Raw genomic sequence first — 12,965 nt, 5'->3', positions numbered from 1 at the left:
GCTTTCTGAAAAGCAGCCACGAAACCGACTAGAATCTTGCTAATTTCACTGTATGGGCCACAGCACAGGAATTGGAGCTGCCTGACTGCAAAATCTGAGACACACCACTATCATTAAATAATTGTCAACCCCCCCTCCCATTGTCTGATCCCCCTCTGATAATTTTGCACAGCTGTGAAATTTTAAATTGATAAACATCAAAAAAGTTTTAAAATTGATATTCATTGAAATTATAAAAAAATTAAATCTCACAAGCCTAAATGTGTGTACGAGACTGTGCATCAAAGTTAGAATTGAGTTCTTAATTTTTGTTACTGTAGTGCTTATGAAAGGTGTCTGATTCATAGTCTACTAGATCAGAGTCCTCTATTCACTGAACAGTTACAACAGGTGCAGCAGCAGAGTTTCCTAAGGCCTTGATCTTGCAAACATGTGCATGCTTAACTTCAGGTGAGCACTCCCATTGCCTATAAGACTCCTCACAGGTTTAAAGTTAAGTACACATGGAAGGGTATGTCTACACTGGGCGAGTTACAGCGCCACTCAGAGATTGCTGAAGGGAAACCGCTGTTGTGTGTTTACACTGTCAGCTGCCTGTGCAGTAGCATGCTCACGCTTGCGACACTTGCAGTGGTATTCAGAGCTTGCACTCTGAACAGCTATCCCACAGAGCATCTCTTCCTCTTCTGCCGCCGAGAGCTATGGGAAGGCAAAGGGGGATGTGAGGCATCCTGGGTCCTGTCCCAATGCACCGTGATGCATTGCTTTGCGTCCCAGCAATCCCTGTGCTTCCATCTGCATTTGGCACCATCTTTCAATGGTTTGTGTATTGCGCACTCTGCCTCTTTAGTCTGCAGGAATGGATCCCACATTATTGACCAACATGCTGCTTGCTCTCACTAACATGTCACGAGTGGCAGTGGAGTTATTCCTTAAACTACAAAGGCAAGAGGTGTTCAACATTGATCTCATCACGCGTAGCAGCCACGACATGAGATTGCTTGTGGCATTCCTGGACCGCATCGGAACACCACATTTGGACTCAGGAAACAAGCACTGAGTGGTGGGATCACATCATCATACATGTCTGGGATGACACGCAGCGGCTGCAGAACTTTCAGATGAGGAAAGTCACCTTCATGGAACTGTGTGAACTCACCCCAGCCCAGCAGCACAAGGACATAAGAATGAGAGCTCCCTGTCACTGGAGAAGCACGTGGCAGTTGCACTGTGGAAGCTGGCTACTCCAGACTGCTACCAATCAGTCGCTAACCAGTTTGGAGTGGGAAAGTTGACTGTTGGACTCATGTTGATGGAAGTGTTCAGGGCCATTAATCACATCCTGCTCCGAAAGACTGTGACTTTGGGCAACATACGTGACATTGTGGATGGCTTTGCACAAATGGGCTTCTCTAACTGTGGAGGGGCGATAGGTGGCACACATTCCAGTTCTGGCACCAGACCATCTAGCCACTCAGTACATTAAACCAGGTGCTTGTGGATCACCATGGGCATTTCATAGACATTAACGCAGGCTGGTCTGGAAAGGTGCATGATGCATGCATCTTCTGGAACACTGGCCTGTTCAGGAAGCCGCAAGCCGGGACTTTTCTTCTCAGAGCAGAAGATCACCATAGGGGAAGTCAAAATGTGCACTGTGATCTTGGGAGACCCTGCCTACTCCTTAATGCTTTAGTTCTGTGCAGCCATTCAGCCACCAATAACAAAGAGGGAGGCTGGGCTCCCAAGGTCATATTTGTGAAGCCAAAATGCAACATTTTACAGAGGCAGTAATGTTTGCAACACACAGAACACTGATTCAGTGATTTAAAACACAGCCACTGTTCACATACCTGTCACTAACTGGCTAACTCCAGGCAAGCACACATGAGCCACAAGGCCCCCAAAATGGTGAGTAACCACAAGGGCAGAGGAAATCAGTGTTCCAGGACCATGCTGTACACTGGACACGTGATTCTTGGGGAGAGCCAGCACTGTAGGGAGGGGCCTTATAATCATTACTGTCCCTCCATTTTCCACTGGCTGTGTTCATTTTGGAAAATATCTTGCTACCGAGGGTGAGCAGGGAATCAAGGGAGGGTCTTCTCCAAGCCTGTGGCTTTTGCCCTGGCCCTTATTCTTCTCGCCTGGGTGCAGCAATGGTCTCCCCCACCCAGTGATGGCAGAGTGGCACAGGAAAGTTACCCTTAATGGGGCAAGGAACAAAGCAACTCTGCCAAAGAGCCTGTGGCAGCGGATTGCCCAGTATCTCCATGAGAGCTTCCTGGAGATCTCTGAGGCAGATTCCTGTGAAGTGAGGGAGTCAACACCCTGTTCCACCATTCAGACTAAGCATGTGGTGGTACACGCATCATACAGACACAAGTCTGCTTTCTGCAACTCTCTTGCCCCCCAACAACTTGTTTCAGTGATTCCCCAAATCAAAGCCACTTACTAGAGTCCTCTCCTGTTTGCACTTTGCCAAGCTCTGATAGCTGTGACTGGCAATCCTCCTCTGGGGTCGAGAAGAGCTCCTGGCTGCATGCATCTCTGACCTCAGAGTCATCCTCTGCCTCTGGGTCCCCCTCCCACTCCAAGATTTCCTCCTCCTGGCTCAGTCCACTCTTGACTGGTATGTGAGCCACTAAAGTATTCACAGTGACCTTCGCAGTGGAGGTGGGGTCACCACCAAGTATTGCATCCAGCTCTTTGTAGAACCAGCACCTCATGGGTGCAGCACCGGAGTGGTGGTTTTCCTCCCATGCTTTGTGGTGGGCGTTCCGCAGCTCCTTCACTTTGACCCTGCACTGCAGGGTGTCCCGGTCAGGGCCCATTTCTGTCACACAGCGTGAAATCTGTCCGTAAGTATCATAATTCCTATGGCAGGAGCGCAGCTGGGACTGGACAGCCGCCTCTCCCCAAATGCTGATGAGGTCCAGCAGCTCGGCATTGTTCCAAGTGGGGGATTGCCTGTGCGTGGACATGCATCGTCACCTAGAAAGATGTGCTGAGACCACCACACGCATACCGAGCAAACAGGAAGGGGACTTTCAAAATTCCCAAGGAATTTAAGGGGTGGGGCTCATAGTTGGTCACCTGAGAGCAGGACAATAGAGTTGAAACTGATGACCAGAGAGGTGAGAACAGGCATTGTGGGACACCTCCCAGAGGCCAATTGCAGTGCTGTAATTGACCAGGGTGCCTAAATGGCACAGTGGTGCTGTAGCCCCAGCGCAGAAAACTGTACACCTCTTGTCGCGGTGTTTTTTTACAGCGCTGCAACTTCACAGTTTCTGCACACTAAGTGGCTTGGCAGTGTGTATACCACAGGAGTTACAGCGTAGAAACTTGCCAGTGTAGACAAGTATTTTTCAGATTTGGAGCCTAGGGTGAAAGGAGCACCTTGGAGATTGAAAGGATAGTTTATTCTCCAAGCCCATTCATACCTTAGCCTCTCTAGTAAGGAGGAAATCAATCAGTGCCAACGAAGGCAGTGATTTATGTCAAGTGGATAGCTGCAGTGGAGAAACGGAATGATAGCAGTAACTTTATTTCAGAGAACAATTGGGTTCTTTTAATGACTTACCTTATAATTAGAGATCGGCCCAAACGAATTGCTAATGTTGGGACTAGAGCTATTTTTTGGTTGAAAATATAAATTTTTAAATGGCCTTTTAACATTTTTTTTCAGAAAAATCTATTTTTTTTTCAAATTGTTCTGTGTGATAGTACTTCTCATAACACTTTTAATCAACATTCATATTTCTAATTTTTTGTTTTCCCTCAACCAGGTTTTTCGTAAACAAAAAGTTCTGTTAACCATTTAGAATGCATTTTTTATTTAAAAAAAATAAGAACAAAACAAATTCCGGGGGTGGTAGGATTCAAAAATTGGTCTGTTTTGAGCCCTGCAAAATGAAAATGTCAAATGTTCAATACCCCCCGCCCCCGAAATAGTTTCCTCTTGTTTTCCCCTCCAGCTCTGCTTAGGCCCCATCTCTGCTTAAAAGTGAATGCAGAGAGTGAGCCTCTCCTCTGCTGGGCAAGGCTGGGGCAGGCCACCCCTCAGGTGGGCTAGGCGCTGCCTAGGCCGCTCCAGCACAGAAGGTCCCTGGAGGAGAGGGCGAGCTGGGGGTTGTCCGTCGCACACCCCGTCCCCCCAGCACAGGCAACCAGGCGGGGAGCCAGGAAGCGGCTCGCACCCAGCAGCTCTCCCTGCAGTGCAGCTGTTGCTCGCATGTGACCAGCAGCCCAGCACTGTCCCTGCTGCACCAGGTTTACGCTTAGTCCTAGTGCCCCGAGGCGAGAGCGGGGGCGCCGGGGCGGGCTCCTGTTGCTTTCGGATCGTTAGGTACGTGCCGGCTTCTGCGAGCGGCGCCTCCCAGGCCGGAGCGGGCTGCCCCCCCCCGGCAGAGTCACACACGCGGGCGGGAAGAGGAGGCGCTCCCCAGCGCCGGCCTGCAGCTGCGCCCCGCAGGCGGGAGGGGGCCCCTCTGTCGCGACTCCCCCTCCCCAGCCAGGGCAGCCTCCTCTGGGGGAGAGAGCAGCAGGCGGGCGGCGGCAGTGAGCAGCCACGGCGGGGCCCTCCGGAGACCGGCAGGGGGCTCAGGCACCGGCAGGTACATCCAGCGCGCTTCATGCTGCCCCCGAGGCAACATACAGCAGCCGCCGCCACCTTCTCCCCTACTCTGGGGCTGCATGGCCGCTGTCCCCAGCGCGCCCAGCTTTGGGTTCTGCCCTTCCGCGCTCTAAGCACCGTGTGGGGTCGGACTCCTCCTCCTCCAGCGCTCGCAGAGCGGCGCTTCCTTGCGCGCCAGCACATCCTGCTAACTTAGGTAAGTGGTTTGAGCGTTTGCAGCCCTTCCTGTGGATCTGCTTGAGACGGGCCGAAACTCGGGGGAAGTGCTACCTAGAGTGGGATGGGGTGGCAGGGTTTAATAGGGAGGTTTAATGGGGTATAAATTGTTCAGTGCACAACTCTGTCCGCTGTAAGACACCTGCCCCCTCCCCCAGCCTGGTAAGTACGAAAGTTTTTAATATTTTAAAATCGGGGGCAATTTGATAGTTGTGTGAAGTAGAATAATTGAAACGAGTTCATGGAAATGCCAAAATGATATGATGTTTAGCCGTTCGGATGACATCAGCCTGTTCCGCTTTCCCCTTGTTTGGGCTGATGGTGTGGGTTAAATCCTCAGATTAGATCCGTGTTCATGGAGGCTCAGAAGCTCTGCCAAAATGACTTTACAGGGTCTGGTTGAAATTGAGGCAAGCAGGGAGATACAGAGATGCCCTCTCTGCTCTGAACACCTTGAACCTGTACGTTGTTTATGTAAGAACACCTTCTGTTTTGAGATCTTTTGATAGAGGATCATATTATTTACAGTACTGGAGCACAACAGAATGAGTTCAGGGTAATCTTACATACTGCCTTTGTTCTGGGGGTTTTACACACCAAACAGTTTCGTATCCATTTACTGGAAAGAGTGAAACTGTACAGGAGCTAACAACAGTGTAAGCAGGCATTTGTACCAATGTGTGATTTTCACTGCAGAGTGGTCAGAACACCAGAGCCCAGTATACTGTCACTGGCAGGATAAAGCTGCACCAGTGCTGGAAAATGGATACTTCATTGCCTGCTGTAGGTGCACCCAGAATATTCTGGTGATTGTTAGTATAAACTAAGCCCGCCGTGCCATTTTTAAAAAAGTTTGCTTAATTTTTGTGTAGAGTGTATGTTGTAGAGTCTGAGCACTTTAAGAGTCCACAATTTCCTTCTCTTTACTCTTCCCTATAAAGGGTCCGTATCATTATCTCTACATTTCTTCCTTCAGCTCAGGAGCACAAGACCGTAATTCTCTGCAGAACTTGTCAACATTGCTCCATATGTCAGAAAGAACAAGAGTGATTTTTTGAGAGCAACACAGTGCTCTTCTCATAGTGGGGAAGCCAGCCTCTGGTAGTTCAGGGGTCTCAGAATGCAAATTTAGATCCCTTAAACACAGTTAACAGGACTACAATCCCTTTAATGTTAACATTCATTTAAAAGAGGAGTGTGCAGGAGAGTTACGACATATGTGTAACTATTTTTAGTGCAGTTCTAAAAGGTCGAGACCTTGTGTGTTGCATTTTGTTTAGAAAAGAAGCTAATATTGCAGCTCTACAGTAGAAAACCACTGCAGTACAGATGGAGGGATTTGTGACCCCAGTTAAATCCAGAGATTGAGTGGAACATTACTATACACAGTGACTAAAATGTACTCTTGCCATGTATTAAAGCACAAATGGCTCTGAGCGGTGGACAATGGTAATAATGGTATAAGAATGCTCATGAGCTACTTTATAAGTAATGAAGTATAAAATGCTCAAACCGTGAAACTTTCTGTAAGCACTGTACAAAAATACTATTGCCTGAAGTACTAGGAGAGGAGGAAAAATGACAAGTCAAAAGGGAAATGGATGCATTCCATGATGTGGCTTCTTCACATGAATTCATAGAACTTAGTCAAATGAAAAAATGGTGTCTCTAGGTGTACATTTTTGTGGCATTCATGTCATTGAATAGATAAAGTGAGATGAAGTTGAGGGTGTAACATCAGTGGCAGCTGCATACTTTTTTCATGCTTCTGCATTATAACTTGTCTAGCAAGCTGGCTTGTGTCTATATCCTTTGCAAACAGCAGGTTTTTTCTGACTTTTGGGTGCTGATTGTTAATGCATCTATTGATTTTTTTAGTTTAGATAATATTAAATTGTTTCAGAAGCTTCAATACCCAAAATGTCAGGAAGCAGAGTATTAATTTTTATTGTCAGCAATAGCACATAGCAACAGATGTCAAGAGCAGGAACAGTAAACATTTTTCTTAATTTGCTGATGGTTTCCAGATTTGTTTATTATACCGTTCATTTTGTAACTCATAGCATAATCAAGAGTCTGTTGCCACTGTCCTGAAAATAAGCTTAATTGTTCCTTTACTCTCTATTTAACTGTGTTTAATTCATCTGAGGCCATAGAACAAAGTACTAGTTAAAATAGCTGTGACAGTAATTATTTTAGGTGTGGTTACTTGTTATCAAGGCAAAGGAGTTACCCAGGTTTGAAAACAGAGCTAAATGTGTGGCCTGATCCAAGGCCCACTGAAGTCAATGGAAAGACTCCTTGAAGAGCCAGGATTTTATGAAAGTACGTAGTAGCTGAGAAGTTACTTGGGAATTTTATGAGAAGCATTGATTTCTGGAATTGGCCATGACATTATGCATATATACCAGTTAGGGTTGTAGAAGACGTGAAGGAATAGATAATAAATTGCTGTGAGTCTGCAGAGTACTGGTTAGTGCAGAGGCAGGATATATTGTGTAAAAGCACCCTTAAGATGTTACTTACCTGTTTTTGTTTTTTTCTTTGTTGTGTAGCTGATCAAATTAAAACTATTTGAAAATTAAATGCATCCTATGACATATGATACAGTGTGTCTTGGGACCGACACGGATACAATAGTAGTGCTTACATGATATGATCTAAGCAGTTCTGTGTACTTATTTGAATCCTATAACAATAAAACAGATTGAAAACCTAAAATGAAGCTGAAAACAAAAGGACAGAAATTATTAACAATATATATAACAATCTATTAGTTTTTATATGACACGATAGAGGATAGGGGAGAATTTAGTGTGTAATCTTTACCAAAAGAGTGAAAACTTTTACTTAATAACAGTGACACCTCCCGCCACCTGTCATTCACATATCTCAAGCATAGTCTTGTCATTTATACTTATATGTGCTGTAAGGCTGATGTGTTTTAAATGAATCTATCAGGATGGGTGCAGACAACCTGTATCTCAGGGGTCAGATTGAGAGGTAAAGTGGTGCTACTTAATTGTTGTCTACATTCCAGAATTCTGCCTGAGGGTGACCAGATGTCCCGATTTTATAGGGACAATCCTGATTTTTGGGTCTTTTTCTTATATAGGCTCTTATTAGCCCCCCAACTCCCTGTCCCAATTTTTCACACTTGCTGCCTGGTCACCCTATTCTGCCCATAGGCTGAAACTCTACCCGGAATCCCAGAATAGTTTGATGTTTTTGTTAAAATGGTCAGCAGTGAAATATTTTACAAAGTTGATGTTTGAATTGTGATTAGGCTTCACAGCCAACACTTTGTAGAGACAGAGACAAATGGGGTAAGTTTTTGCTTCTTTTAAGACCAACTGTGCCTCCCTCAGGGTAGCTAAAAGGATACAGGGGAAAAAAGGGAATCCTTTCTCCAACTCAGTAATCTGGTATGAAATGCTTGCATGGCTGTTCTGCAACTAACCTCCATAGGCTGAGGTGACAGCTGGGGCCTTTGTTCATCCCCTATCTAGGGAGCTAGGCCTCTGGATTTATGCAGAGGTGGAGTCCTGACCACTTCCTTATACTGCCCCAGCACATTGCCAAGTCATGCTAATTCTTCTATGAGATCTGTCTTCTCTGTAGCCAGGAGCTGTGGTGTGTTTGGCACTTAACTGAGCTAAGATCAAGTATAGTTTCTGTTCCTGGACTCTTAGTACATTCCATGGGTGGTGTACGTGAGCCCACTTATCCACTGATGCTCTGAAAACTCCCGCATCCCAATCTGGGTCTATGCTGGTTATGTGATATGTTTGAAGATAGCACAACTTGTTCCCCAAGAGGGCACTCAAGAGGGACTGTTAGGGGATGAAAGTATAGCTCACTTTGTAACTGTGACACATGTGCTTAACTTTATGCTTGTGAGTAGTCCCATTCAAGTTAATAGGACTACCCATAGGCCTAAAGTTACACATATACATACATATTTGCAGGATCAGTTCCTAAAGCAGAATTTAGCCCTTAGTTTATATTAAATAGACCCCACTGAATTCAGTGGCATTAAACTGGTGTAATTACCGGTAGAATCTGTCCCTAAGTTAGGACAAGAACAACAGAAGGAAGTGAACAGAAAGAATGCGTGTGAGGAAGGGAAGAGGAGGCTGACTACAGGGAGATTCTGAGGCCAGTTAGATTAATGAGATGTGTGTTTTAAGGGTTGAAATTATGTTCCTTTACGTCTTGGGCACTACTAAAATTGAACCCTGAGAATCTGATTTTTCTATTACTGTTCGTAATTTTAGTTCCGAAAAGTTAGGTTTTGGTGGTTTTTTTTAAAGAAGTACATTTGAAAATAGTATAGATGTGGACATGGAACGTGATTCAAGTGTTTATTTTTTAAAAAAGCAAGTTGATGTCAATAATCTCTTAGTTTATATTAAATACACTCCAGCAGTTCAGTACTTATTGAAGTATGACAAAACAGCTCACTGTTTAATATAATTAAATCCTTAGACTTAGCATTGAAAATAACATGTTACTCTCTGCTGTAGTGTTAGATATCTCTAGTTAGGAATGCAACATTTTCTAGTACTAGAATAAAAGAGAACTGGAGGTTGTGATTAGAGCTGGGCACAATTTTATTAATACAACTTATTTTTTAAATAAAAAATTACGTTTTTTTAAATTGGAAAATTTTCATGAAAGTGGTTGATTAAAATTTTAAAAAATCCTTTTTTCAAGGAAACTGGGAAAAAGAAAACTGGGAAATGTGGTCTAGATGAAATTACTATAAGGTGGGTGCACAGCTGATTGAAAGACCATATTCAGAAGAGTTATCAATGATTCATTGTCAACTGGGAGGGCGTATCTAGTGGGGCCCAAAGGGGTAAGTCGTGGGTCTGGAGCTATTCAGTGTTTTCATTAATGACTTGGATAATGGCGTGAAGAGTATGTTTATAAAATTTGCCAGACACCAAGATGGGAGAGGTTGCAAGCACTTTGGAGGACAGGATTAGAATTCAAAACAACCGTGACAAATTGTCGAATTGGTCTGAATTCAACAAGATGAAATTCGGTAAAGACAAGTGCATAGTACTTAATATAGGAAGGAAAAATAAAATGCACAATTACAAAATGGTGCTCCAGCTCTAACCCAATGCTGTGGCTGGTGCAGCTCGCAGGCTGGATGCAGCCTGCAGGCCATAGTTTGCCCACCCCTGAGCAAATGCCGTAAGTAGAGAAGAAGGATAGTCCAGTGGTTAGTGTGCTAACTTGGGAGTGTGGAGACCTTGATTCAAGTCCCTGCTCTGCCACAGCTTTTTTATATGACCTTGGCCAAGTCACTCTGGACTTGTCTTCACTATCTCACTACATCAGTGCTGCTGCATTGATGCAGTGGCACTGATATAGCACTTCTGGTGAAGGCGCGCTATGTCGATGGGAGAGCATTTTCCCATCCATGCATTTACTCCCTCTCCCTCAATGAGAGGTGGAAGTTATGTTGGTGGGAGATGGAGGCAGAGCTTAGAATCAATGTAACTTGTTTACAGTAAGTTGTATCAACTTAATTGGTAGCGTAGAAAAGCCCTTAGTCTCTCTTTGCTGCAGTTTTCCATCAAATTAAATAAGATAACAATACTTCTCTCCCTCATGGGAGTGGAGTGAGGGGAAAAATACCCTAAAGATGTGAGGTGCTCAGATACAAGTACCTAAGATAAAGAGATTAGCTGTTGTTTGATTAGAAGCAGCAGTGCTATTCATTTATATGTGATTATTGTGTATTTTAGCCTCAGCAAAGAGGAGAATATGGATGGAGTGTGGTATCACATACAGAGCCGTGAATTCCTAGTTAGTTTGAGTCACAGATGAAATGAGTTTGCTGTTTTAGTGCATGACACAAAGATAGTCCTCAGTTGGTCATAATTTGTGGTCAGTCTGTGCTCATGAGACCCACATTTACAGTTGCAGGTAAGGGTAAAAGACTTTTTTGTAAAGAAGTTTGCATAGCACCTGCCTATCACTGTGCCTGGTTCTATAAAGTGATGTCTGCCTCTCACTTTCCTGAGCAGAAAAGGATCACTACGTTTACTCCAAAAAATTGAAAATGGAAAGCAAAGTTTTGATTTACTGATATGTGAAGATAATGGCTCAAATTCAGTCCTGATACACATGTTAATTATTTCAACTGAGAACAGACTTTACTTAGACTTATTATGCTGAGACCATTATGCTCGCCCTTAAGTAACAACAAAGTTTATAATCAGTGAGCTCGATTTTCATGGTCTTTGCGTTGTTTTCCTGCTGAGCCCTGAATGAATCAAAACCTCCTGGAGAGTTGCTGAATTGTTTTCCATTGTCACTGTTAATAAAAAAAAGTTTCACAATTGCATCTCAAACAGGGAAGAGAGAGCTTCACTTCCCTATGGGGAGTTTGCGTCCCTGACAGAAGCCTTTGCAAGAGCACAGCAGTAATGATGTTACAGAGCATTTTGTTGGTTAGACAAATATAGAAATGCTTTGTTAAGCTGAGGTCAACTTCTGTGACAGCGTGTTTATAAATGAAGAGATTTCTGGACTATTCCCCTTGCTTTCTGTATATGAAACAAGAGCTGTACATGGAAAATGTTTAATATAATTGAAATGAGGCCTACAAATATATATTTCATGTTTCTTATAGTATTTACATCTGTCAGGGGCTTTCTTAAACGTTTAATGCATCTAGTTGTTAGCAGATTCAGAGTTCTGGCTCATGGATTGTCTTTGCAGACCTACACTGTAGGATTCTCTTGCTAAGCTCATCAGCCGTGGAATCATTAATAATAAAGCCAAAAAGGGCATTCATCCATAGTTGGATCCAAAAGTTCCAGAAGAGAAGGCTATAAAAAGGCCCAGCACCTGTATCTATCTTTAAATCTTGTTTTTTTTCCTTCCTGCAAAGTAGTTACAGAACCATGTTTTCCCTTTATTTTTTTGGTAAAGTGGTCGTTTTTTTCATTTTTGAAAATGTTATGTTTTAAATGCAATGTAATATTTCTAATAGTAGTATATTCCTGCCCCACTCCCTCAAAACCCCTTGAAAAATTCATCTAATATTTGCAACTACTCACACAGCTGATAGAAACTTTTCAAAATTTTTGATGGGTAAAACAGACTAATTTTTCATGAAAATTTTTGCAATTTTTTTCCCATTGTTTTGGCTAACTCTGTGAATGAAGAAAGACAAACACAATTACTGTAGCTATAATAAAGAAAGAAGTACATGATTTAATATAACTGATTTGCTAAAATAAACTTTCAATAAAAGATGATTGTTTACAGTGTTGTTATAGCAGTCTCTTGAAAAAGAAAATTCATAATAAAGAGTTTTAAAAGAGCTGGTCAAGGTTCTATCTGGATCATTAACATTTCTTTTTAATAAGTCCTGGAATTCTGGGGAAGTTCCAGAAGACTGGAACTAAGCTAATGTTGTCAATATTTAAAAATGGGATAACCTGGTTAATGATAGGCCTGTCAGCCTGACATTAACCCTTGGCAAAACAAACTAAAAAAACAAACAAACAAAGACAAAAAAACCCCAGGAAATGGCTGATACAGGACTAGATAAGTCTTCACTGCAGAGGATGTGAAGGAGAGTCCCAAACCTGAGCCATTCTTTTTAGCTGACAAATTTGAGTAACTGTCCTAAACTGAGGAGTCAGTAGAGAAGATTTTGGAACAAATTGATAACTTAAATAGTAATAAGTCACCATTTATGGATGGTATTCATCCAAGAGTTCTGAAGGAAGTCAGATATGCAGAAATACTACTGGTAATCAGTAATCAATTTTAATCAAGAATTAGTGTGGTATGTAACCTATCGCAGAAATCAGCCTCTGTACCAGATGACTGGAAGATCGCTAATGTAAGGCTGATTTTTTTTTTAAAAAAGGATCCAGAGGCAATTCTGGCAATTACAGGCCAGTAAACTTAAGTTCAATACCAGGCAAACTGGTTGAAACTATAGCAAAGGACAGAATTATTAGATGAACACTATGTGTTGGAGAAGAGTCAACATGGCTTTTGTAAAGGGAAATCATGCCTCACCAACCTACTAGAATTCTTTGAGGCTATCAACAAGCATGTAGACAAGGGTGAT

The 12,965-nt window shown here is 43.2% G+C and overlaps 1 protein-coding gene across 8 annotated transcripts in view; it reads left to right on the top strand.

Annotated features, from left to right (window-relative positions):
- The first annotated feature begins 3,948 nt into the window (after nucleotides 1-3,948).
- The window catches only part of TBC1D1 (TBC1 domain family member 1), a 191,815-nt gene continuing 182,798 nt past the window's right edge, over nucleotides 3,949-12,965 (top strand). For 6 of the 8 annotated variants that reach the window (XM_050947342.1, XM_050947340.1, XM_050947338.1 and 3 more), the window contains exon 1: nucleotides 3,949-4,351. In XM_050947342.1, coding sequence (XP_050803299.1) covers nucleotides 4,014-4,351 — 338 coding nt within the window. In that variant the 5' untranslated portion in view covers nucleotides 3,949-4,013. Of the gene's footprint in view, nucleotides 4,352-4,635; nucleotides 4,836-4,872; nucleotides 5,018-12,965 lie in introns of those variants that run through there. The other 2 variants (XM_050947343.1, XM_050947344.1) reach the window with 2 other exon arrangements.

This window comes from Gopherus flavomarginatus, chromosome 3 (assembly GCF_025201925.1).
Source record: "Gopherus flavomarginatus isolate rGopFla2 chromosome 3, rGopFla2.mat.asm, whole genome shotgun sequence".
In the NCBI taxonomy this organism is placed as follows: domain Eukaryota; kingdom Metazoa; phylum Chordata; order Testudines; family Testudinidae; genus Gopherus; species Gopherus flavomarginatus.
This window is presented reverse-complemented; position numbering and strand designations above follow the sequence as displayed.